Source organism: Megachile rotundata, chromosome 13, assembly GCF_050947335.1.
Source record: "Megachile rotundata isolate GNS110a chromosome 13, iyMegRotu1, whole genome shotgun sequence".
NCBI classification, from domain to species: Eukaryota; Metazoa; Arthropoda; class Insecta; order Hymenoptera; family Megachilidae; genus Megachile; species Megachile rotundata.
This window is the reverse complement of record NC_134995.1, coordinates 14,724,304-14,746,059: the sequence shown is the minus strand read 5'-3', so window position 1 is coordinate 14,746,059 and position 21,756 is coordinate 14,724,304. Positions and strand designations below refer to the sequence as shown.

The 21,756-nt window shown below is 43.6% G+C and overlaps 3 protein-coding genes across 8 annotated transcripts in view; 1 reads left to right on the top strand and 2 right to left on the bottom strand.

The window, feature by feature from the left end:
* The window catches only part of LOC100881096 (colorectal mutant cancer protein), a 32,065-nt gene extending 14,253 nt beyond the window's left edge, over nucleotides 1-17,812 (top strand). For 2 of the 5 annotated variants that reach the window (XM_003704728.3, XM_076538755.1), the window contains exons 4-14: nucleotides 13,674-13,935; nucleotides 14,033-14,181; nucleotides 14,262-14,483; nucleotides 14,755-14,943; nucleotides 15,085-15,275; nucleotides 15,342-15,608; nucleotides 15,678-15,873; nucleotides 15,947-16,138; nucleotides 16,203-16,390; nucleotides 16,459-16,561; nucleotides 17,248-17,812. In XM_003704728.3, the coding sequence (XP_003704776.1) occupies nucleotides 13,674-13,935; nucleotides 14,033-14,181; nucleotides 14,262-14,483; nucleotides 14,755-14,943; nucleotides 15,085-15,275; nucleotides 15,342-15,608; nucleotides 15,678-15,873; nucleotides 15,947-16,138; nucleotides 16,203-16,390; nucleotides 16,459-16,561; nucleotides 17,248-17,358 (2,070 nt within the window). In that variant the 3' untranslated portion in view covers nucleotides 17,359-17,812. Of the gene's footprint in view, nucleotides 1-1,469; nucleotides 1,681-5,800; nucleotides 9,258-13,673; nucleotides 13,936-14,032; nucleotides 14,182-14,261; nucleotides 14,484-14,754; nucleotides 14,944-15,084; nucleotides 15,276-15,341; nucleotides 15,609-15,677; nucleotides 15,874-15,946; nucleotides 16,139-16,202; nucleotides 16,391-16,458; nucleotides 16,562-17,247 lie in introns of those variants that run through there. The other 3 variants (XM_012288571.2, XM_012288570.2, XM_012288569.2) reach the window with 3 other exon arrangements.
* LOC143265610 (ubiquinol-cytochrome c reductase complex assembly factor 5-like) lies at nucleotides 16,634-18,593 on the bottom strand. 2 transcript variants are annotated; one of them, XM_076538802.1, is made up of 3 exons: nucleotides 18,309-18,593; nucleotides 16,816-17,190; nucleotides 16,634-16,731 (listed from the first exon to the last, which is right to left on the bottom strand). In XM_076538802.1, exon 2 carries the CDS (start codon nucleotides 17,076-17,078, stop codon nucleotides 16,827-16,829), a length of 252 nt encoding a protein of 83 aa, XP_076394917.1. In that variant the 5' UTR covers nucleotides 17,079-17,190; nucleotides 18,309-18,593; the 3' UTR covers nucleotides 16,634-16,731; nucleotides 16,816-16,826. The 2 variants fall into 2 exon arrangements, with proteins under 2 accessions (XP_076394917.1, XP_076394916.1); XM_076538801.1 differs by having other exon boundaries at nucleotides 18,386-18,593.
* A 1,834-nt stretch (nucleotides 18,594-20,427) lies between these two features.
* BCAS2 (BCAS2 pre-mRNA processing factor) lies at nucleotides 20,428-21,563 on the bottom strand. The gene is made up of 3 exons (XM_003704727.3): nucleotides 21,378-21,563; nucleotides 21,005-21,270; nucleotides 20,428-20,924 (listed from the first exon to the last, which is right to left on the bottom strand). Exons 1-3 carry the CDS (start codon nucleotides 21,450-21,452, stop codon nucleotides 20,519-20,521), a joined length of 747 nt encoding a protein of 248 aa, XP_003704775.1. The 5' UTR covers nucleotides 21,453-21,563; the 3' UTR covers nucleotides 20,428-20,518.
* Nucleotides 21,564-21,756: the final 193 nt, after the last annotated feature.

The window sequence follows — 21,756 nt, the reverse complement described above, 5'->3', positions numbered from 1 at the left end:
CACCGTCCTATCCTGCGCGACGTTCCCTTTCTTTCCCCTAATTTTAATGATTCTTCCCTCGTTTGAATTCGCGCAATTCCAACTTCGCCCGAAGTTCTGCCCCCGATTTGCATATCTTTCGAGAAATCTGGATCGGTTCGCTTATCCTCCGCGTTCATTCCGCTTTCGATCGAATCGAGATTCTTTGGTTTCTCGCGTAACGTCGACTCCGTGTTTTGTGCGCGTCGTTTCGCGGCGTAACCAAACGCACCGTTACACCGGTTGCTCGGTGAACGCGGTAGGTGGACAAATATTACGAGTCGACAAACAGGTGTGGCACGCCATTAAAGGAGAGTCTTTGCGAGCTCGCGATAACGCACCGACGATCGACCAATTTTATTTTCCAACCTGAACTTTCTTTGCGCGAGGCACAAAGTTTGGACAGTTCAAAAATTGAACATCTTTAGATTACAACGATCAGATCTTGGGACGAATGTCACCGTAGTTCTCTCCACGGTTCAGGAGATTTTTCAACTTTGATGGATTCCTAATTTGCATCCAAAGCTTAGAACGATTCTCAGAACTTTCAGCGTGAGTCCGACACAGAGAGCGCCGCGAAATTCTTGCTGCCTTTTCTCCTCCGAGTCGCCGCAATCGCATCGCGTTCCTGCGTAATTATGTCAGGTACAAGTTCCAAGTAGTTTGACTGTAAACGGCGTTCGGTCGTCTGCCGTTAATGGAATCTCGTGTGCAATCTCGATCCCTGTTTCTGTAATCGAACAGAGTCATTAGTCGTCAGGTATGCCGGTGATTTTCACACTTCCTGGCAATAAATAACCCTTCCCATTGGCGGGTCCGTGCAACCTTTGTTACTTTGTCGTCTTAAAACATCGGGTTGTTGAATATCGTCCTTATAAAGCATCGCGAAATAACACTGGCGCGGTATCAATTTGACGCCGAAGGTTGCACGAAAATGACTACGGTAACGTTTCAAATTAGCGTGCAAGCAGCATTTCGCAGTACTTGCTTTCATAACGCGAAATTGCAGCGGAGTTTCTATATTTTAAATCGGTCGATTGGCACGCAACGATCTTTACAATTAGCATAACTCGATCGATTATCTCGGATCGATCGCGCCAAGTGGAAAAACACCGAAAGGAATCTGCACGCTGAAAAAAAGAAGAGAAGACACCCTGCTGTCAGTGTCGCGGATAAGGAGGAAGAGCGACGGCGAAGATGGAATTGGCCGATATCCGGTTTTTTCGCGGGTACCGCGAACGTATTACTTTTATCAGCCGCAATGGACGCGCGGCGTCGAACAGCGTCGCTCCGTATATCGCGACAATTGGAGCAAGAGAGACGCCGGAATCAGAGCTTTCGGTGCAACGAGCTGTAAGATCGGCGACGCTCGGCGCCATTCGGACGCCCTCGGCTGCCGCTTCGGCAAATGCGACAGGGGTGTGGGAGAATCGGTGGCTCAGTCCGTCACCGAACGTCTCAGACCGTGTAGCTACCCGGTCTCGTGCCGAGCAGCCACCGATCGTGTCTTGATCGCGCGTGTCATCGATTCTCCAGGACTATGCTTGGTCTCGCGTGATACGTCCAACTCCGCGTCGCGTGTGGACACTCTGGTGCGAAATGCTTTCTTTGCTTCCTGTTTTCGTTCGCAACTCGAGAGGACGTCTCTGATCGTAGCGATCGGTAGGACTCGTGGAGGATATAACAGTATTATAAGAGTGACATGTCGTAAAATCGAAGTCCTTGTGCCCGATAGGATCCTTGGAATTAGGGATGACAGTGGTACCGTGGTTAGCTCGCAGAGTTGAGTTTAGATCGTAACGTTTTATGGATTCCATGATTTAGAGCATGTCTGGCTTGACAGCGTCAGTCACGAGTACCTAGATTCGATGCCTCGTGTCCCAACCCCCGTACTCTGTTGGTTCTCTAATACTCGATCGAGCACGCGAAGTTAACGACCGAGGTACTCGCAAAGACGAAGACGGACAAACGCTTAAGGACGGTAGAATGGCTCACTGTCACCGAATTCCTTTATGACAGTGTACTAGAGGTGTCATGAATAACTTGATCGATTATGAACGTTACATTGATCCCATGTGTGTCCGGTACCCCTATGTTCCGCAGGTTCTACAATCTGGCGGATCGTTTGAATTAGGGTATCCTAGATAGACCACCCGGCATTCAAAGACGACAGTGACGAAAATTAAAGAGGATTATGGTATAAAGCGACAGACGGACATTCGAGGATGACCGTGACATAAGGACCCCCATACTCAACAGTTGGGCCCATTGAATTAGCGGCCTATTCCAGGACCTGTACCACTGCCCCCTATCTACCTATCTTTGTAAACAACAATAACCGTTAGTCCAAGTTAACCGTGTCCCTTTAAGATGTCAACGTTCAAATCGTCTTATTGTACCCTTAAAAAAAGTACGCGACGAGAATTAACACGGACACGAGGAAAGCCCGCAGCGATCGTTTCTGGAGCGAGCGATCGCGTCGCGTAGGTGTTCAAAGACGTCTAATCGCGTTAACACCGCAACTATCGCAGCGGTAGATGATCGGGTAACAGCGTCGCGTGCCGCTATTTTCCTGGGCGATCGGTAAGATTGGCGCAGAGGCTAGGTCTCGCTTATGTAGGGCGCAGAGAACACGGACCGACCTCGTGAGGGACAATCGATGCAAAAGCAATTACGCCGGTAACGCGAATCGCACTGCGGTATAGTCTGTATTATCTTGCCTGCGCCTGCATGTATCGCATCTCGACCAGCCCAATATTTCAGCCTAATTCTTCCTTCGATACGCCGTCCAATAGGAAAGGAAAAATTCTTACTGATTGCCCCTTATCGATACACGGCATTTCATTTCGTTCGTCCTTCGCTTCCTTTTCTCTTCCTCCACGCAATTTATGGATATCATTGATCCTCCTGGGATCTTAACTCGTGTCGCAATTTAATATCGTCGGCTCGAACAAGCGATCGGTACTAGATATCGTCGGTTTGTTGTATCGTGTTAAGCCGTTGTATGTTCACGGTTTACGAGCGTGAAAAATGGTACGGGTAATAGAGCGACTCGATGTTCTACCGGTTGTAGAGTCGCGGTGTTAATTACGCGCGAACGACTGTGAATTTACAAATTGAAAATAATAGCGGCATCATCTTTATCGTAAGGAATTCAATTACTTATTAAACGGATGGCTAAATGCCCATGGAATAACGTTACAACTATTAAGCGTACCGGTATCTATTTCTTTTATCGTCGATTAACTATTTAGAACATTCCGCGTAAAAAGACGAACGGTTCGTGGAATATATTTGCGCGATGTTTGCGATCCGGTGAAGGATTATTTATGATCGCTGATTCGATGAGTCAGGAATGTTTTTTTCATAACATTCTGCGTCGCGAAGACTCGTCACGTGGCAAGTTCATCGATTTAATTAGACGAGACCATTAACGGTGCACCGGCTACTATAAAACCGGGTCATTATTCACCGATCGTCGGTTCGCCTTAACGGGTGACAATTTACATTAGCTAATGGGCCGATTTACGGCCGTGCCGTGACGCACGCGGTTCAAATTGGCAAAATCGGAATCAATTGCGTAAATTTCGAGGACGTGTCATGGATGGTATCGATTGGCCGAGAAGCGACGTTCCAGGTGGTAAATCACTCGCTAACGAGATCCAATCGGAACGAAAAAACTTCTACGATCGACGAAATTTTCTCGTAATTCAAAAGTAATCGCGTTTCAATGACATCGTTCTCGTGCTTCAACACCGACATTCTTCGACAGATGAAAAGTTCAAGATTTATGATACTTCCGTCGTAAAACGGTACATGGTTTCACCGGCTTTCGTTTCACTTTTTCCAATATACCCCGTAAACTTTCAATAACCCACTTCCAATCAGGCCTTGCGCATCGATCGATCGCCAGTTGTTAAAATTAACGGGCCGAGACCTCCTCTCGAAATATCCGCAATTTGTCGATCGTTCCAGGTATCTGGTGAAACGAGTAACGCGAGATGCGACTTCCGTTTTAAAAATCACCGGCTCGAAAGTGACGCATCCTAAACGCGTGTCGCTCCCTCGACCGTGCAGTTGGTCTTGCACGATGGTGTTGAAACTTTGTTGGCCGCGTTCCAAAAAAGCTGGCCCGCCATGGGGGAGGGCATTGGTACTTTGGAAAACAATACGATTCATTTAATTTCCATTAGAGCCGCGTCTCGCGTTTTGTCGGCGTCGTGGCGCCGGCCAAGCCAACGTCTGGCTAGAGCATTGCCTCTACTACTATTACAGCCACGGGAAGCTCGTTGGCCCAAAAGCCTGCAGAACCGTGTCTTTGACCAGCTGGCATGGCTGTTAACCCTGATTTGTCTGCCCCCGATTCGTTGTACCGGGTAAAGTGACCGATTATCGTTTTGATTTATCACGCTCCAACCATATTCCACGGGAAAAATGCGATATCGTTGTTATAACCCTCTATTTCCGTTCCGCAAGATTTCCGACTATTCACTCGGGTGCAGGGCCTTTGCGAAGATTAACGGTAATCGTTAATGCACCATTATGATGCTGGGTACTAAATGTCTATCTATTCATTGCTTTTCGCTGCGTGTAATTTTCTTATCAATTAAGGCTTGGCGTAACTGCCAAGGCATCCTGTTTCGCTTGTCGCTTTCCTTTTCGTCACTGAACTGCTTCATTAATTTCCAAGCTTCAGGAATCGAGCGAAACTGGTATCGCTCCATTTTGTATCGTAAACTGACCGATACGAGCGGAGTTACCGATCGCTGAACGATCCTTTCGTTCCTCTTTTGATCTTTCGTCGAATGTGCTGGTGGATACAGCGGTATAATTAGCTAACGTTGCTTTGTTCCTTTGTGAATGCGGTGCATACGAAACAATACAATAATAATTAATTTAATGGCATTTGTTTTACTGGAAATACCTTGTTTATTACAATATCGAAATTCTCTATTTTCAATTTCCGCAGTGTATCCTGATAATTAGAGGGAAGTTTGCATGTGGCTACAAAGTTCCATTTTCTTTTCTCGCGTATCAACGTTTAGAACGCGTCGACGAATAACGTGTGCTAGTTTATTAATATTTGCATAAGGTCGGAACGAGCAACGCTCGCGTTTATCTAATCGCTGAAATAGCGAACCGCGGCCGAGATACACGTTACGAGAATTCCGATTTTATTGGTCCCGTGACGTCGTATTTTCGTTGCGAATTTTCTCGGCGAAAACTGGGTCGCCTCCTCCCGCTACAATATTTGTTTTTCGTTCGAGCCACTTTTTCCTCGCTTCCCGATCGCTTCTCGAACGAGCCACGAAGCTGTTCGACTCGATGTATTACCGAGCCATAACTTGTCGAAACTTTCGTACGTTTTCCCGCCTTCCAAAGTGCAGTAGTTTGTTTATTCTCGAAATAGCCGTAACGTTTTCTCGCGTATTATCGTTGCTTCCCGTGTCGCGTTCTATCGTTAGAACGCCGTCCTCGACGCTTCTTTTGCACCTGTTTAGAGACGTTCAAATATTCGCTCCTTTGTTTGCCCGGCTTACGTATTCATTCATGGTATTAGCGTAATCACCATCTCGGTCTATTCATCGTTGTTCTCGCGAAGCGCGAACGTGTACGTACGTCTTGGACGTTTTCGTTTCTTTTCTTCGACGCGTACGCCTCGTTCACGCTTTTGTTTCTCCGTGAGAAGAAGGAGAAGAAGAGGCGAAAGAAGAAAAATCGCCCGGTGCATTCCAGGGCAACGATTTCAGGGATCGGTAACGAGTTTAACGAACTGGCTTCCTCGCCGAGCAGTATCCCTTCCGCGTTCCTGCTGTTCCTAGCGATTCTCTGCCACCAGTGCACCCCTTCGCGTCTCATTCCCGAAGAAAAACACGCTCCTCGCCCGGAGAATTGAGCGATCCGCTGAAACGACACCTTTTTACGCGGCTGATGAGCGAGCTTTGTGCCGCGGGACGTTTCTTGAACCGTTGCTTCTTCGAGCAATTCATCGAGCTCCCTAATGACGCTTTCGAGATGTTCGTGCCGAGATAAGAGAAGTTTCTAACCGCGAGATGATCGACGTTTGCATCGTAGATTCGAGATAGATATTGTCTCGCTGTTGCGTTCCACGAGAAAAAGATTAATGAACGAAATATAACAAATTGCGAGCTTCGAATCGATTCGTGTTTGTTCCTACGTCGCACGCTGTGCCCGCTTCGGGAAAATCTCCCGCAGAACTGCCTTCTTTCCTACGAAAATTTCGGTAACCACACTCGGGATAATATACGAGGATTACAATTGTCGAGGGACGAGTATTCGTAGACACAAATACGCGCGCGATTATTCAAAGAGGATCTTTTCTGAGCGATTGGAGCTCGTGTAAACAGAGCTTTACGGTGTTATCGTAAGAATATCAATGCCAGCTGCGAAGCTTCGCCCCCCTGATCGCTCTCAAAAGAGTCAATAAACAGCAGGCTTTCGAGTGTCTGCGCGACGTTTAGACCGGCGCTGAATTGTTCGTGGATCATCCGTGCAACAACTGCTGCCAGTGAATTCAACGTCAGGCCGCGCGCGTGCACGTGCTAATTACTCATATAATATCCACCCACATGCTTCCCTTGTTCCGTGCTCGGTTCACCGGCACCCTGACCTACGCTCCCTTCCCCGTGAATCACGCGCTTTGCCAATTATACCCGTTTCGTGCCGTTGAAACCGCTGCTAAATTTGTCGCCGATAGAAACATTGTAGGGAAGTCGCGAACAAATATCCGTTCGAGGCCCTGCCAACGGGGGATTCTTTTATTCACAGAAATTCGAACCGTACCGTTCTAAAATCCGTAATATCTTTCAAGAATTAATATTTGTAGAAGAGTTAGAAATTCCCAACAAAGTAGTAAATAATGTACCGAGCCACGTAATGCACCAGCTGCGAGTAAAGTTCCCTTTCCCGTTTTAAAAGCTCGACTTAATTAATAACCGAGATAAGATTTCGATTGCATCTTACGGTGGGAGCGCGTGAGTCAACGCGACAAATATCCAATGTCCATGCTCGACGAAATAGAAAGAGGAAAAGGGTAGAATCGAGAAGGGTGAACTTTTGACGTCAGCATAATGCAAATCTCCCTTCAGATATGCTGCGACGATAGACGATAAGCTAATCCATTGAAGGTGGCGCGACAGCTGCTAAAACTCTTGCTGTTCCTAAAACACTTTGCCCTTTACCTCGGTTTTTACCCGTTAAAACGTTCCCTGACCGTGTTTGGACAACGTTAATGGATCGTGGAACTATTTACGCTCGACAATGTATAGTAAAAGATCCAGTTACCCGCGCATATTCGCTTTTAGAATTATCTTCTTTGCAAACACCCCTTCAGGTATAATACTTCAAACCAAAAAGATCGTTACCATTTCGGTTTAACAATTACAAGAAAATTCAGTGTTCCAAACTCTGGTACCATTAAACTGAAATTCGCCCGAAGAGACCACACGAGTTTTCGACGAAACAGAAATTCCGTTCGGTTAAACGAAGACGATCGCCGGTTGTAATAGAGTTTACGCGGACCCGCAGTTAACATAATAAACTGGTCGATTTAGAAAGCTGGTTAATTGCTCCCGCACTGTGGTGTCTATCGATTCTCGACGAGATCGTGGAGTGTTTGCAAAATAAATTAATTGCTCGACCGGCAATTACGAACTCGAGAAAGAGCATAGGGACTCCTGTCGCGGACCTAACGAGACCCTTATTGCCGCCAGCAATTAGTTTTTATGTAGGGCCAATGGGATCAAAGCGACCGCGTATTCTACGGGAACGGTTCTATGCCGGTACTTCCTACACTTGTCACCACAGTTCTTCCATATCAGTCGATTTTTCAACGCGTCAAATCTGACACGATTTCGTGACAAGCATTCGTAATGTACCGATTCTTCGTGATCGCTATGAGATAAATTAGGATTATCTCTTCCCACAAAGTTTCGCATAAACGATAGTAGAAGTAAAAAAGAATGGAAATGGCTGCGATTATCTCGTACGGTTCTCTATGGTTCGGTTCGTAAAATCAACGATCTGTAGATAGGCACGTCGTAACATATCGTTGAAAAGCTAACGAACAGCCGTGGAAAGAGCATCGAAGACCAACCGTTGACCGGGCCACTAATGACAAGTTAACGAGCAGTCGGAATGACGTGCACGCGCTCGTTAAACGCGTTGAAAATGTTAAAACTGCAGCTGGCAAATCTGACGCCATTAAACGTTCGACACTCGAGCTTTTTTCGCGGGGTTTTCGACGTCGAAATCACTGCGTCGTGCCTCGCGAAGCCCGTGCCAAAGCGAAAAAACTTTCAACCATTCCGCCGCTATCGTAATTAGTGACTGAAATTTTTCGAATTCCGAGCTAGAAATTTTATCCTCCTTGTTACCGCTAGTTCTTTGAACGGTACTCTCCTTTTATGCAAACATTAACGCGTTCAACTTTAATCGAGATACCGTCGCGTGCGTTTCATAGATGCAGTCACGTTCGATTTAGCCCCAAAGGTTAATCGGAGGATCAACATCGAAAGCTCTCACCCGTATAACCTTCTATCTTCGGACTATCAACGTTTGACACGCTGTTAAATTAATTGATTCTTGTAGCAATTAGATCCTCGCGAAAAAGAATTGTACTGCCGATCGCTACGATGTCGCAATATCTCTTCGGTAACCGAGCGTGACGAAGAACCTGTTACCTGAACTGATCTCGGTTCAAAAACCATTCGGTGCATATTCAAGGCGACTACGAGTTGCCGAGTAAAGTCTGAAACAGCACGCGATATCCAGCAAACAACATCGATCAGAAACAACGTCAACGATGAAGGATGCTGTAGAGAGCAAGGATTAAGAAACAATACGGAGACAACGTGGCGGGCTTCACCGTGGCCGTGAACAATGGCTCCGCGGAGCCAGCTTATTACGTGGACCGGTTGCACAGGCAAAGAATGCGACTGCAACAGCAACAACAACAGCAACAGCAACAGTGTCAACAGGCGCTCAGGTTCACGGTGCAGCCGAGTCACGTGGCAACCTCGGGCAAAGAGATCCTCGAGGCACCTCGAAGAGACGATTTGGTATACGTGCATTGTGCCACCACCGAGGACGAGGAGGAGGAAGAGGAACCGAAAGGATTAACCAGGTCCAGATCGTGGCTCTGTTGCCCCAGTGATCGCAGCGCCGACAGAACCGTCCCCATACAGATCGAAACTGGTTACAGGGATAAACAGGAGTCAGTAAGTCTGGACCGATCTTTCGTTTTAATATTGTAAGCGTTAGTAGTCGTTTTGGCTGTTAACGGTATACGGTAGAAGCTTTACGGTGACGCACAGTTACGTAATCGAAGGACACTCCATCGCTGTACACGATTCGATAGCCTCTAGATGGATTCGTGTCTGGCGCGATCGTGTCCTTTTACCGTATTCCCGTAGCCGTTGAATCGAACGGGATCGAAATTCGAGGCTGTGGCAACGGTACAGACCTCTTGTAAGCCATCGGATAATTTTCGCGTTTATTCCAACATCGATTGGCGAGAAAAGCAGAGTGGCGCGAGGAGGAGGATGTTCACCCTCGATGCGAGGAGGGTCGAGATTCGATGGCGCGTCATCGAGCGAGCTAACGAAACGCGGAACAAGCCTTCGCCAGAGGCGGAGAGCATTCCGACACCCGATAATGGAGTTCCGTAATTTTTGCTGCTGTCGTATTCGATTCAAAAGCGTGGATTCACGGGGTGATTCCGTCTATCAGGAACAGGACGATGTTTCTGTCCTTCCGGTTCGCTTTCTCTCCCTCTGTTTCGTCTCCATATTCATCCGTGAAACATCTCGTTCATTTTTTATCCCTCTCTGGCCTCCTCCACGCGTCGCGTTTAGATTGTCTTCCTCTCGTCTACCTCCCTTCGCATCGCGCGCTTCTTTCTTTCCCTCGTTCGCGACTCTTTCCATCATCCCCGTCGTTCTGCTGCCTCCCTCTGTCTGTCTGTGTCTCCGCGTAAGCTTATGCAGAAATCGACTGCTACCCTTTAAACTTTAATCCGGCAGGAATAGAGCAGCGGACGAGCTATCCAACCGGACCGATCGATTTCACCGGAGAAATTTCGAGTAAACTTTCTATCCACGTAATTTCGTCCAGCCTGCTTCCATAGACTCTGTCCCGTTACGTGCTCTCCGTCGAATCTACGAAACGAGTTTTCGTGAAACGTTTCGGACACCTTTGAACGCACTCTGTTCAACAGACTGATCGATTTCGCGGTTAATTTACCGTCTAGGATCCTTCGTTTCGGTTAACCGTTTCGCGGTCCATCTAATGATTCGATTTATCAACCAACCCATCGTCGTTTCCGCAAACTTTTCGATTCCTGCTCTTTCTACTCGGGTTTGCGTTGGTAAAATATGTTAAGGCCAGTTTGTGGAGGAATGCTGGTGGTAGGACTACTTTATCGTTCTGCTCTACCAACGCTTCGAGCCAAGGTTATACGGATAAAATAAAAAGGTAGTAACAATACGGATAAATTAGATCCGAGAAGCGTAGCGTGTCGATCGCTCCAATCTATTTCCGAAAATCTCATTGTGTCGGTTACTCGTAGAAAGCATCGTTAAGAAGATTCTCTTTGGACGCGCGATGAAAGAAGATGCCATTTTACAGGCAACGTCCTCATCACAGAGGTCGAATGGAACGCGTGTCTGTGGGTTACCTCTTTTGTCCCAGAGCGAGGTCACAAAAGGACCGTTTGAAACGGGTGTGCTCACCCCTCGACAGGTTCATCTTCGTTCAACGATCCCCCGGATCAAAACGAGCAAAGACTGTGCCCTGCTTGTCCCTTTTGACCGTGGTACAAAGAGAAGAAAAAGGGTCACGACAGTCTGGTCAAGGAATTTACCGACTCGAAAGGGACACCTACTTGACCCCTTTAACGGATTACCGGTCCACTCCATTTCCCTGCAGAAAATCTTGTTACCAACTATCGGTTCCTCCCTGATCTCGTTACCAACTCGCTCCACTAAACTCTCATCGATAGAACAAACAAATTCGCTGAACATCGATAGAACACAAAGCTACGTCGATGACGAACTTATCGTGGAAACGATACGCGCCAATTGTCTTTCATAAAAGTTCTTTTATACTTTCACAGATTCGTACTCGTTTGCTTTTCTTCCTCTTATTTTAAAAGATAAAACGAGACACTTTGGACCGTCGATATGAGATCGGTGTTTCGAAAGCAAACGAATGGTAGATTAAAAGGCAAACATGCAGAGAGAAAGGCGGTCGGTTTCGAGTGAAACTTTCGAAATTTCCAACGAAAAGACGAGAAGCAGAAATCGGGTAGAGTGGACACGTCTAGCGATTTTTCATAGTTACCTATGAAATATTGCAAAATTGTACACATACCGGATTAGCCCCGTTCAATGTCATTTTCGTCGTTGACCAAGTAATTTCGGGTATCAAAGACAAGAGCTCTCCCCGTCCCATCCAGTCGGGTATATACACTTCGGCGAGAAAGTCGATGCCCCTCTCGATCACCCTTGTCGTCGGCTTTACGCCACTTCGCCGCAGTTTCCGGTATCGCTTTACGAGGTGCACCCGCCGTCTGGGAACCGTGAACATTTCGCAGAAGAGAAATTCGGTCCGGTTAAGACAACGATCTTACGGAACGATCGGAAAATAAAACGATCGCGCCCCGTACAATGGTCGTTTGTTACAGTGCCCGAACAAAAAGGACAACCTAGAGCGTGAAATTGTTTTATTGACGATAAAAGAAAGATTACATCAAGCGTTTAGTCGAGTGTCTACCATTACTCGCGCCATTTGACGGACAAGGAGGATGATCAGCGGCGTAGGCGTGGGCCACTTGTTTTTCAGGCGACACTGCGACATTCAGGATTTCCGGCCACACGTTGGCACCGGTTTCGTGCCGCAAGTACCAGCGTTGCAACGAGGCGGTGCCATCACGCAGGGTCTACCGTCGGGACACGGTGGAGCGTCCTTGCAGCTTTTACCTGGCAGATGAATGTAATCGTCGCCGGCTTGAGCCATTGTCGTCGAGCAAAGCACCGCCAGGACGAGCGCCACGATCAACAATTGCTTCATCTTCTCGCTCTGGAAGCATAACACATTTTTTCGAGACACCGTGTGCTTCGAAACGAACGAATCGTCGAGCTGGACCAACGTGTTCGACGATCAAATCGACCATGCGTGGACTTTGCGAATGTTTTACAGCCGATGATCAAACGAACCGAATTGACTATAGAACGAAGCTGTCCGTATAACGAAGATGAAACGCGGAAACCCGCGGACCGTGTACAAACTACAATTTACCTGTTGTCGGGAATACACTTTTGATCGGACACGCACACGATCCTCTCGATAGGTGGCTCTCGAATGACGCTTCGTAATTACGTCGCGTGCTTCTTATACACAGATCCCCGCGTTTTCTCCCTTTCTCTCTTTATTCGCGAGCTATCACGTGGCCAGGAATCATTAGCGACCCGTCGTCTCGTAATGTCCGACACGCACGGTTGCCTCCGCGAAGGACACTCCGCAGTGATACCGCGTAAACGCGTACGTGTCCTACGCAATTTTTTTATCCCGCGACAAAATTAATGAGGACCCGTCGGTAATAAGGAACACGATCGTCTGGGACTTCTTCCATTTATGGGAACGCCGAGACGGCATTTGCTCGGCACAATCGTATAAACGGGGGCAAAGTTGCTCGACTGAGTAAATATGTTTATCGTATTCGGGAGATAATTGCATGCTAATTGATTTGAATCTCCCACTCCAAAATATGAGTCAGTCGCCTTATTCCGTGAATATAATAAATGTTATGTATGTTTCTGTCGAATAAAATGAGCACAAAAAATTGCGTCGATGTTTCTTCATTTGCCCTACATTGGTTTCGAGGAAGTACCAGTGACAAAATTATAATGCTTGTACTGCGATTCTTCATTAAAGAGCTACAAGGATTTTCTAATTTTATCTTCAAAATAACTACGTAAGATCGTATGTTTGCCCTTGATACAACTTGCGATTAGTGGACCGTTCTTCCTTTAATTAAAATTCTACGTTCGTGATGTACTAGAAATCATTCAAAGCCGTAGATTTATTATCTGCGCAGTTAAGAGTAATCAGAAGTCGTCGGTATTATTCGAGCCGAACGTTTATAACGATTTTCTCCGAAACTGTAATCACAGGACCTTATCTGTCCATCTAACGGATCCAGCCTTGGCCAAGACAGCTTACGTCACGAAACAAGTCTAAAGCGTAGAAGACTCTCTGAATCGGAGTAATACGGACGTTCGTATCACCTTGCCCGCGGCAGTAAACTTCATCTCGAGCAACTTTTGCGGATTCTAGACTTCTTGTTTGCGGAAGTCTACAATATTGTCGGGATATCCTCAAAGGGTGAAATATAGTTTACACCCGGAAGCCCCGGACAATTTTAGACCCAAGAGTCGAGCCACAAAGGAGTTAGAACGATAAAAGGACAGACAAACTTGGTATCGAGAGATGAAAGCGTTCGAACAAAGAACACGCGCGAAAGGATATATCAAAAGTAAATCGTAGACGTCTTTTTTAATCCTCGACGCAACGATCGGGCAAAAGCGTTCGAATCAAATCATCGATCGATAATCGAAACCGAACCTCTGTTTCAGCTTCACGCGGCTGCGCTGTCTTCGCTGCGATCAGAAGTCGCCGAGCTGAACTCGAGACTGGTGGCTGCGACTCGGGCAAGGGAAGCAGCAGAAGCAGCTTTGGTCCGAGCCGAAGTGCAAGCTGCGAGAGCGGAACAGAGGGCAGAGCAACAAGCAGCAAGGCACGAGGAGAGACTGACCGAGTTGCATTCCGTGATCGCGGAGCTGGGCAGACAGCTCGAGAGGCATCGAGCTACCGTAATTGCCGAGGAGGATGAATCTGGTAAGAGAAAAGATACCGATTCCATAAATCTGTTCCACCGAGAGATTTACCGCTTCCTTTCCGTTTGATCCTTAACCCTTCGTCTTGCCATTTACAGAAATAGAGACGAGCAGAGACGCAGAGGGTTCCATCACGAATCCGGTCGAGGAGAGCGAAGCAGGAGGTGACATTCAGGGCGACGGAGACCGTACTTTGGGCGATGTCGACTCCAGTTGCTGCGAGGACATCGAACCACGTACTACGGAGGTACCTCCGGCTAATTTCCGTTCGAGAAATCGTTCGTCTAGCCGTTTCACGATTCACGAACCGCGTTCTGTGCTCGACAGAATGGCAGAGATCAGCTGGACAGTCCAGCGGCATTACCGACTCCAGAACCAGCGCAGCAGACAAATTCCTGCCAAAGCGTGGCTGTGGCAGCGTTGCAGGAAGAGGTGACAGCCCTTCGCGCAGAAATCGCGAGCTTGCAAGGTCAACTGGTTAATTATAAGAATCAGAATTGCCATCACAGGCAACAGGCTGACAGCGACTCGCCACGCAGAGAGCCAAGGGTAGGTAGCGGGGTTATAAGTCATTATCTTTCAGCGTAAAAACCACTTTCCTATTTCGAAACGAACAGGTTTTCGTTGTGGTCAAAGAAATTGCTCTTTTTATCTCGATGCATTTCAAATGCATTCCTGGTTGCATCTCTGTGGCTGAACGAATTTTTCGCATTCACCCCGACGGTCGTGCCCACCCTTTGATCAGCCGACACTTTCACGAAAAATATTTATCAAAACCCTTCCGACATAATGTTTCCTGGTGCTCCTTTGATTTTCACAGACAAGAGGCAACACCAGCTCGCCGGAACCTTTGAGTGCACCTTGCTCGCCACTCTTGCCACCCTTGCAGACACCGCCGACAAAGAACGTAACGAGGGAGGAAGCACCGGTTCTTAAAATGGCCGAGAGGGTGAGACTCAGGAGAACGGACGAGAGACACATCACAGGACCCGATATTACCAACTTGGGAGTACGTTATCGTCCATATCGTCTATAGTCTTACTTCCATGACTATGCGCGAAGTACCACTAGGGCATAGAATCTAGGTCGAAACAATCTTTCCAACTTAAACGCTTGCAATAAGCTTCAACTACTTATGATCGTTCATTAGGTGTGTTCCACGATGGTTGCCGAACATCTAGTGTCCGATCTTCTCGAGCACTCCAACATTCAAGAACTGAACGGATCCGAGAAACAATTTGAGGTCGAAACGGAAAGATTAAATAGTAGACTGGAACATGCACGAGCGAATAACGCGGTACTTGCATTGACCCTGCACGAAAGCAAAGCACAATGCGACAGGTATTACTGCGTTTCATAATTTATGGAACGCCAGCATACGAGATACGATATTTTCTTTCGTTTTAGATTGAGTCTTCTAGTTGGAAAATACGAGTCGAACGCGACCGCCTTACGCTTAGCGCTTTCCTATAGCGATCGCGCGATCGAAGCTTACGATGTTTTAGTAGCGCTGTTAGAAAGTGAGATCGCTTTATCGACAGAGAGAAATAGCACTACGATCGATAACAGAAGGGCAGCTGAACATATAGCCTATCACGTTTTGAATAAGTTGGAAAACGAACGTATGAATACCCTCAACTCCCCATGGGACGATAGTATAGTCTTGTCGGACGAGTGAGTACGACGTATAACTTATAGAAACCCGGGCATCTTATGGTTTCTTTGATCATTCTTCGATTTCAGATCCGAAGTAGCTTGGAGCGTCGAAGACGACCAGAGACTCCGAAGACACATCAGCAGATTGAAAGGAGAACGGGCTATGGTTAGATCCACTGCGGTAGAATTAGAAAGCGTGCACGCTGAACCGTTAAACTCGAAGAATACTATCTCCCTCGCTGAAGCTCGAAAATTAGATTTAGAAACTGCCGTTCTTATGCAGGTTCGTCCGCGGTATTTTAGTTAATGATTGCCGCGCCAACGATCAATGTAACTAACTTCATGTAATCGCGTAGGAATTGATGGCTATGCGAGAAGATAAAGCAGAGTTACGGGCGCGTGTTTTCTTGTTGGAAAAGGAACGGGCTACCATAGAATTAAAATTAAACGCGCGCGACACGCAAATCGCGGCTCAGCATGCTGCCATTGAACATCTTCAGGGTCAACTCAGTGATACCGAAGCCATGCTGGCAATGGCTACGAATAAAGTACGAGTAGGAAGTTTAAAATGAAGGGTGTACTTTATGTAGTAAATATAAATTATGTATGTAGGATCGAGGTTTGAGCGACAACGAAAGCGAAGGCATGGAATCCGAATTAATAGAGGCTCTAGGTCGGGAAGCTAGACTAAAGGAACGTTTGCAGGAGCTGGTGTCAACGTTGGATAAAGTTAACAAAAATTCGGAACTAAGGCATCAACAGTCGGCTGAACTTGTTAACGATTTAAAACGGGCGAACGGGTAATTTAATCGAGGACAATATAAAACCGATTGCTAAGTTCTTGCTTCATTTTCTTACCTGTTTCCAGAGCTCTGGTGCAAACTTTAGAGAAATCTAAGAAAAAATATCAATCCAGACTAAAGAAGTTGGAGCAGCAAATGCTGAGCATGGTAGAGAGACATGCTGCACAGGTATGAGTAACATGTATAAATGCAATGTCTGATATAAAGGGTATTAAAAATAATTATTACAATTATTTAGTATTCCTTTGTACAACTTAATTTATTAAAGCTTTTTACATTATAATACATAAATTACATTTCTAATTGTATCTTCTGTTTATTTAAATGGTTAAAAGAACCTGTAAGAGTAAATTGCATCATTGATGCTTTTCTTATTAGAAAAATTAACTACTTATTACACTAGTGAAATTGCGCAGACTTACTCATTTAAATATTAGATCTTGTCATTTTGCTCAGCTTCCAATTTCATTTGTCGTAATCTTTTTTCGACTGCTTCTTCTATTCGCCTTTTCTTATATGTGTTGTAAAAGTTAACCTCTCCAACTTTCCAATGAATCATGGTAAACTCCAAAAGAGCACCCAGTATAAAGAATACTGGCAAAAGTCGAAAATCTCCAAGAGCCTTTCCAGGCATGTTTAAATAAAGTCTTTTTATTTTATTTCTTGTGTTTAAAAGTATCGACATGGTTACACCGGTCTTCCTGACACGATTCGGTAACAACTGGTCGCCATCTTGCTTTACAGCAGTGAACTGCGCGCGCACATGCACAGTCGCCTATTTTCGTTTCAAATCATTACTAAAACAAAATTAATTCTGATGATAATTATTCTTTCAAGCGCATGTTAATTTATAGGTGAAATCATTGAAACAACGAATAGCTTTGTTAGAGGAGGAATCAGCAGGATACAAGACAAGTCTACCGCTTCAATCGCAAAGTTCTGGCGCCAGCGAGACATCGTTATGACAACTCAGTGATTAATGAACATGATTTAACACCCGCTCGACAAGTATTTTTACTATCCCTCCTGTCATTATAGAATGATCGAGAATGAATATAAAATTTACGTATTTTTTTACATGGATAGTTGCCCAAGGATAATGCTTAATTATTCGCTTTTGTAATTACACAAAAAAAAAAAAATACAAATTAATGTAGCTATCCTAATAAATTTCAAGCTAGGCTTATGCAAAATGTGCTGCCGATACATCAATGCAAGTAAACTATTTAAGAAGGTCCTCCAAATATACTGTGAATTATAAATAATTGTTGCGTGATATATGTCCTTTATAGAAGGTGATATTCATCCTGTAAATATGTATATTTCAAGCATTAAAGAAAAGCGTAATATGTGTAAACTGTAATAAAATATATTGTGCTTTATTAAATCTGCAACTAATAAAATTTACATTGTAAATTATCAAGTAGTTTTATTAATTTCGTATTATCCAATCACTACAAAGAATAGTAAATGGTCATCCTCAAATTATTAAATAATATGGTACAGAATTGTACATTATATTTCCACCATTTAATATCAGTCATTGGCTACATTTTTTTCTTTGGCTAATATTGCTTTCAATTCCTTTTCTATAGTATCATCTAAATCGTCCAGTGGTTTAAATACCCTATGTACGGTTTCTGCGCCTGCGCACATAGACAAAAATGATAGTCCAACCAAACATATAAATCGGGACATTGGCACACCATACGGCATTGTAAACCTTGTATATGATCACAAGTAGAAATACAATATAAATTTTGTACTAATTGTCCAAGCACTTTGATTTTACGAGATTCTTTTTATTGTGTTCCTTGATGTTAAACTTTTTAACCTATAAACGGATGTACTATGTCAAATGAAATAGTAAATTAAGTGGGAATGATTATATTCTGAATAAATTATTGTTCTGCACCTTCACTTGTTAATTAATTCTCTAAACCTTCAAACAGTCGACAACTACTTTCAATTAATCATTCACTGAATACGTACTAAGTAACTTCTTCACTGCCTACGGTGAGATTCGATTGTGCACCCTAGACAACAAACGTAGCAAACTGTACAATGTCGCATTGACGCACAGAAACGATATAGAAGTCGATACTTTATTGTAAAGTAATTAGATTAAAAAAGTTCTACAAGTATTAATAACAAAATTAATTTGATATATGTTATGGTCTATTATGCGGATAATTTCATTTGCTACCAAAAATGGTTTGTATGGCGTCATCTAGTGGTAGAAAATAGGAGCTAACGAAATCGCTGTTTCAAATCCTCATAGACTTCAATGTAAAAATTGAATTTGCTCACGTTACAAACAGTGCAGTTTATGGACTAAAAAATTGGCGTCCATCTAGCGGCGAAACGTGTGAACTAAACCTAAAAAATGAGGGTCCGAACACGTATATATGGAAAATAAAAAAATGAATATATCGGCACTTTGACGACGTAGTATGGTTCCTGAGGTATTTAGGAACAAATTTCTATTAGGGTTTGATGCGTTTTGATGCCTAATAAAGTCAGAAAATCAATTTTTGTAGAATTCGGTCCAAAACGGTACATGTGGCGCCACCTAGCGGCGAGCGGCGGAACTACGAAAAACTAAAATTTTGATTTTCTCGAAAACTAGGCACTTTTCCGAAATTCTGAGATATACAAAATGTTCCCTGTGGCCTAAGGAATCGAACGAATATAATTATAGCCTGCTAGGACGATTATTAAAGAAAATAGAAAAATAGCCCATTTCATGGACTAAAAAATTGCCGTCCATCTAGCGGCGAAAGTTGGAACTACAAAAATAGAAAATCTCGATTTTCTCGAAAACTAGGGACTTTTCCGAAATTCTGAGATATACAAATTGCTCCTTGTGGCCTAAGGAATCGAACGAATATAATTATAGCCTGCTAGGACCATTATTAAAGAAAATAGAAAAAATGTCATTTTATGGAGAAAATTTGTGGCGCCATCTAGCGGCGAAACTGCGAACTAAACTGAAAAAACGTATGTCCGGACACGCGTTAAGGGGTCAAACATAAATTGATTTTCTGGGCTTAATAGACAAAAAAATGAATAACTTATTCAACAAAAACTGCTTTAAAATGTCTGAAGAAGCATACTACGTCGTCAAAGTTGCGAAATATTACTTTTTATATTTTTCCTTGACGCGTGTCCGACCATACGGTTTTTCAGTTTAGTTCGCAGTTTCACCGCTAGATGGCGCCACAAATTTTCTCCATAAAATGACATTTTTTCTATTTTCTTTAATAATGGTCCTAGCAGGCTATAATTATATTCGTTCGATTCCTTAGGCCACAAGGAGCAATTTGTATATCTCAGAATTTCGGAAAAGTCCCTAGTTTTCGAGAAAATCGAGATTTTCTATTTTTGTAGTTCCAACTTTCGCCGCTAGATGGACGGCAATTTTTTAGTCCATGAAATGGGCTATTTTTCTATTTTCTTTAATAATCGTCCTAGCAGGCTATAATTATATTCGTTCGATTCCTTAGGCCACAGGGAACATTTTGTATATCTCAGAATTTCGGAAAAGTGCCTAGTTTTCGAGAAAATCAAAATTTTAGTTTTTTCGTAGTTCCGCCGCTCGCCGCTAGGTGGCGCCACATGTACCGTTTTGGACCGAATTCTACAAAAATTGATTTTCTGACTTTATTAGGCATCAAAACGCATCAAACCCTAATAGAAATTTGTTCCTAAATACCTCAGGAACCATACTACGTCGTCAAAGTGCCGAAATATTGCACTTTACATGCGCAGTAGAATTGACATAGGCGACTCATGTACGTATCGCAGTGCTGACACAAAATAATTAATTACTCATTACCCGAACATTATTTATGAACTTTTATGATCGAACCATGTAAATAATGCATTGCTGACCATCCTTTAATCATAAAAGTTCATAGACTGTGCTCAGAAACTTCACCGCTACTTTTGGAATGTCCATGTACACATGTTTTGTATTATTAAAACAAATAGTAATATTTTCAGTAGGATAGGCGACAAGAATTTTGCAGAAATAATTTTATATACACTTATATTTAAATAATAATACAAAAATTGTTATTTATAACTGTATGTACATAATTTAAATGTTATATTGTATAAGCTTCACATTTCTTGATTTTCTTGCTGTTCCTGTTGATCCATTTCTGATGCCATAACTTCTGTAGCACTTTTCCCAGGAACATCTGGTTCCTCCTCACCTGGTACATCACTAATCTCCATTCCTTCTCCTTTATTTACCATTGACTTCTGTATTTCCTCTTCCAAATGAACACATGCTTGTTCAATTTCATAATTTTTTGACACTAATCCAACCCATTGTGCTTCCAATGCTCTCAATTTTTCTCCTCCTTGAGTTTGCATTGATTTTCTTTGCCAATTAACTTCTTGGATCTTTTTCCTTAATGCTTGTAGTTGCTTTTGTGCTTGACTTACTAACTGCACTAATATCTCTAAATATGATTTCCATGCTTCGCATCCATATTCCATCATCAATTCAAGATTACAAATTCTGATATGATACATAGTAAAAAAAATATATGTAAATACTATGCAAGAATATAAAAAAAATATATCTTTAGAATCAGATACCTTGTTGCTTGATGTTCCAATTGAGCACTGCTGTTTTCTACACTTTCATTCCATGCAGCAAGATCATTCATTTTTCCTGGAGGAGGTGGAGGTAGCTCATACCGTTTCATACTAAGTACTTCCATTGGTAAACGATTTTGCATTCTCTCAAATTCATGTTTCATTACATCTGTTTCAAAAGCTGTTATATTTAATGGTGGCAAATGTTCTAAATAATTTTTGGTTGGCCTATACCGCCGCGTTTCCTCCTCAACCATCGCCAGAGCCTGAAATATTTATTAATTGACACAAACATTATACACAATTGAATAAAAATATAAACAATATAACCTCGAAATGCTTTTTCACGAATTAGTCCACAAAATTTACTTACCGCTTCTCTAACTCCAGGTTCATCATATCCTTGATCAATATATGGTAATGCATCAACAATAACTTCTCCTGCCATTTAAGAAAAAATTCCTTTCCCTATCCTAAAATTTGACAACTGTAATTATTCAATAAAGTTCAAATCTAAATATATTTTCGGTTGAAACCTAGTTTTCAATATCACAAACATTTCTGTTGTAACTACCAATGCATACATAAAATTTCCCATGGAACTACGCCATCATTGATGTCAAGTAGAAAAAATTACAATTTATAAAATCCAACATTTTTTACCACGAAATGTGATGAATCCAATTATAAGCAGCAAGAAACATTTTATAAAGGACTACTTGTTTTATGTTGTACAAACTTTTATATAAATA

What these genes read in the sequence shown, in the direction of transcription:
- LOC143265610 (XM_076538802.1), bottom strand. Translation starts at nt 17,078, where the DNA reads ATGTCGATACTTTTAAACACAAGAAATAAAATAAAAAGACTTTATTTA.
- BCAS2 (XM_003704727.3), bottom strand. Translation starts at nt 21,452, where the DNA reads ATGGCAGGAGAAGTTATTGTTGATGCATTACCATATATTGATCAAGGA. An exon ending in AACCTGGAGTTAGAGAAGCG is followed by an intron (nt 21,271 to 21,377) that starts GTAAGTAAATTT and finishes TAAATATTTCAG; the next exon opens with GCTCTGGCGATGGTTGAGGA. An exon ending in TTGGAACATCAAGCAACAAG is followed by an intron (nt 20,925 to 21,004) that starts GTATCTGATTCT and finishes GTATCATATCAG; the next exon opens with AATTTGTAATCTTGAATTGA.